The sequence below is a fragment of the Lepidothrix coronata genome, unplaced genomic scaffold (assembly GCF_001604755.1).
Source record: "Lepidothrix coronata isolate B3197 unplaced genomic scaffold, Lepidothrix_coronata-1.0 Scaffold573, whole genome shotgun sequence".
Classification (NCBI taxonomy): domain Eukaryota; kingdom Metazoa; phylum Chordata; class Aves; order Passeriformes; family Pipridae; genus Lepidothrix; species Lepidothrix coronata.
The window spans coordinates 10,860-13,793 of record NW_016690753.1 but is presented as its reverse complement, the minus strand read 5'-3'; the positions used below and the strand labels follow the sequence as shown (position 1 = coordinate 13,793).

At 64.4% G+C, this 2,934-nt stretch overlaps 1 protein-coding gene across 1 annotated transcript in view; it reads right to left on the bottom strand.

The window, feature by feature from the left end:
* Positions 1-2,934, bottom strand: part of PPP1R37 (protein phosphatase 1 regulatory subunit 37) — a gene marked incomplete at its 5' end in the record, with an annotated part of 19,873 nt that overhangs the window by 6,970 nt on the left and 9,969 nt on the right. The window contains 2 exons of the mRNA XM_017839922.1: positions 135-301; positions 1,178-1,985. Coding sequence (XP_017695411.1) covers positions 135-301; positions 1,178-1,985 — 975 coding nt within the window. The remainder of the gene's footprint in view (positions 1-134; positions 302-1,177; positions 1,986-2,934) is intronic.

Below are 2,934 nucleotides of genomic sequence, written 5' to 3'. Positions count from 1 at the left end.
GGTGGGATTCAACAAGATTCAACAACAAAACCCCCCCCTCAAAAAAAAGGGGAGGCTGTGGAAGGAACAACGGGACGGAGCCGGGCCTTGGAATGTTTTCCAGGCCCGGGGGGCTCCGGAATTCCGGCACCCACCGACTCCTTCTTGGGCTCGCGGTCGAGGTCGAGGCGCAGCAGGGAGTGGTTGACCTTGAGGGCGAGGGACAGGGCCATGAGCCCGCCCGTCTTGATCTCGTTCTCCCGCAGGTCCAGGCGCAGCAGCCGCGGGCTCTCGGCGATGAACTCGGCCACCGCCACCGCCCCTGGGGGGACAGTGGGGACAACGATGGGGACAGTGAGGGGACAGCAATGGGGACCACCAGGACACTGGCTGGGACCACCAGGACACTGCTGGGGCCACCGCCCCTGGGGGGGACAGTGGGGACAACGATGGGGACACCAAGGGGACACCAAGGGGACAGCAAGGGGACAGCAAGGGGACAACAATGGGGACACCAATGGGGACACCGCCCCTGGGGGGGGACAGTGGGGACAACGATGGGGACACCGAGGGGACACCGAGGGGACAGCAATGGGGACACCAAGGGGACACACTGGGGACAACAATGGGGACACTACGGGGACAGCAATGGGGACCACCAGGACACTGCCGGGGCCACCGTCCCTGGGGGGACAGCGAGGGGCAGCAGTGGGGACACCAGTGGGGACCACCAGGACACTGCTGGGGCCACTGCCCCTGGGGGGACACCAAGGGGACACCAAGGGGACACCAGTGGGGGGCTCTGGGTGGGGTTTGGGAGAGATCCCAGGGATGGGACCACTGGACTGAGCCAGGTTCTCCTGGATCAAACCAGGTCCTCCAGGACCAAACCAGGTTCTCCCGGACCAAACCAGGTTCTCCTGGACAAAACCAGGTTCTCCTGGATCAAACCAGGTCCTCCAGGACCAAACCAGGCTGGACCAAACCAGGTTCTCCTGGACCAAACCAGGTTCTCCCTGCCCAAACCAGGTTCTCCAGGACCAAACCAGGTTCTCCATGCCCAAGGCAGGTTCCCCTGGACCAAACCAGGTTCCCCTGGACCCAGCCACCCTCTCCCTGCCCGCGGCAGCTCCTCGGTGCCCCGCGTGCCCCCGTGGCGGCTCTGAATCCCGGGAATCGTGTCCCCCCCGGGGCTCACCCTCGCAGGTGAGCTTGGTGGAGGCGAGGCCGAGGCGGAGCACGGAGCGGTTCCCGATGAGCCCGTTCTTCAGGTTCCGCACGCCCTCGTTCCCGATGGGATTGTGGCCCAGGTTCAGCGTCTCCAGGCTCTGCGTGTGGGGCTGCGGGANGCCCTCGGGAACGGCCCCGTTCTCCGGAGGGGCCGGGATACGGCTCCCGGCGCCTCCTTCCCCCGCCTCGGGCAGGGGCTCCACGCGCGTCACCACGAAGACCTTGTGGCCTCTGCCGGGGCTGGACACCGAGATCCTCCTCTGGTGGCCCGGCGAGGCCGGCGCGGCGTCGGGAGCGGCCGGAGCTTCCCGGGGAAGGGGCGTCGGGAAGGGCCGGGCCGGTGGCCGCTCCGGGCACGGAGGGGGGTGTCGGTCCCGCGCGTCCCCGGGATCGGTGTCCCCGTCCTCGTCCGTGTCCGAGCTGGAGTCCGAAACGTCCCCCCCGCCCGCCCGAGCGTCCCCCCCGTTCTCCTCGGCCGCCAGGGCCTCCTCCTCCTCCTCCTCCTCCTCCTCCGCATCCTCCGCATCCTCCTCCTCCTCCTCCGCGTCCTCCTGGTCCTCCGCGTCCTCCCGGGCGCCGCCATCCCGGTTTTCCGCGGCCGGCTCGGCGTCGGGATCGTCCCGCGGGGGCTCGGTGACGGTGATCTCGGGCATGGAGGCCGAGTGCTGCAGCTGCTGCTCCTGCTCCTCCTTCTCCTTGGCCAGGATGAAGTTCCGCTTGCAGCCGTTCTGGATCTCGGCCAGAAGGGCCTTCTGGGTCTCGATGAAGCTCTTCACCTGCGGAAAAGTCGGGAAGGGGAAGCTTTGGAATGTTTGGGGACGCTCCGGGGCTCCCTTTTTCCCTGGTGGAGGGGAGGATTCCTGCTCCAAACCCTGAGGGATCTGGAGCTCCCCCCAACTTGGATCCTTGGAGGTTCCTCAGGACGGGGTTGAGGAAGGAACAACCCAAAGACGGAGTTTCCCAAGGGATTCTCCCTCTTCCATCCCAAGGGATCCTCAAGAAACGGTTGGTGAAGGAACAACCCGAGTTTCCCGAGGGATTCTCCCTGTTCCATCTACTCCCGGGGATTCCCATCCCAAGGCATGCTCCACATTCCAAGGAGCGGGAATTCCATCCTTGAGGTTCCTCAAGACATGGTTGGTGAAGGAACAACCCAAGGATGGAGTTTCCCGAGGGATTCTCCCTGTTCCATCTACTCCCAGGGATTCCCATCCCAAGGGACACTCCACATTCCAAGGAGCGGGAATTCCATCCTTGAGGTTCCTCAAGACGTGGTTGGTGAAGGAACAACCCCAGTTTCCCGAGGGATTCTCCCTCTTCCATCTACTCCTGGGGATTCCCATCCCAGGGGCTGCTCCGTGCTCAGAGGAGCGGGAATTCCATCCTTGAGGTTCCTCAAGACGTGGTTGGTGAAGGAACAACCCAAGTTTCCCGAGGGATTCTCCCTCTTCCATCTACTCCCAGGGATTCCCATTCCAAGGGATGCTCCGTGCTCGGAAGAGCGGGAATGGGAACAGGGGGGATTGGGAAAGGAGACCCCCGCAGCTCAGCCGGGAAGGAGCCGGATTATCCCACCCCGCCCAAAATCCGGGATCAAACCCCGGGCGGGGCCAATTCCATCCAAAAACCGGGAAAGCCCCGGAGCTGAGGGAGAGGATTCCCCCTCCAGGGACAACGTTTTACTGCTCGGGGTGGGGTGGGATTCAACAAGATTCAACAACACCA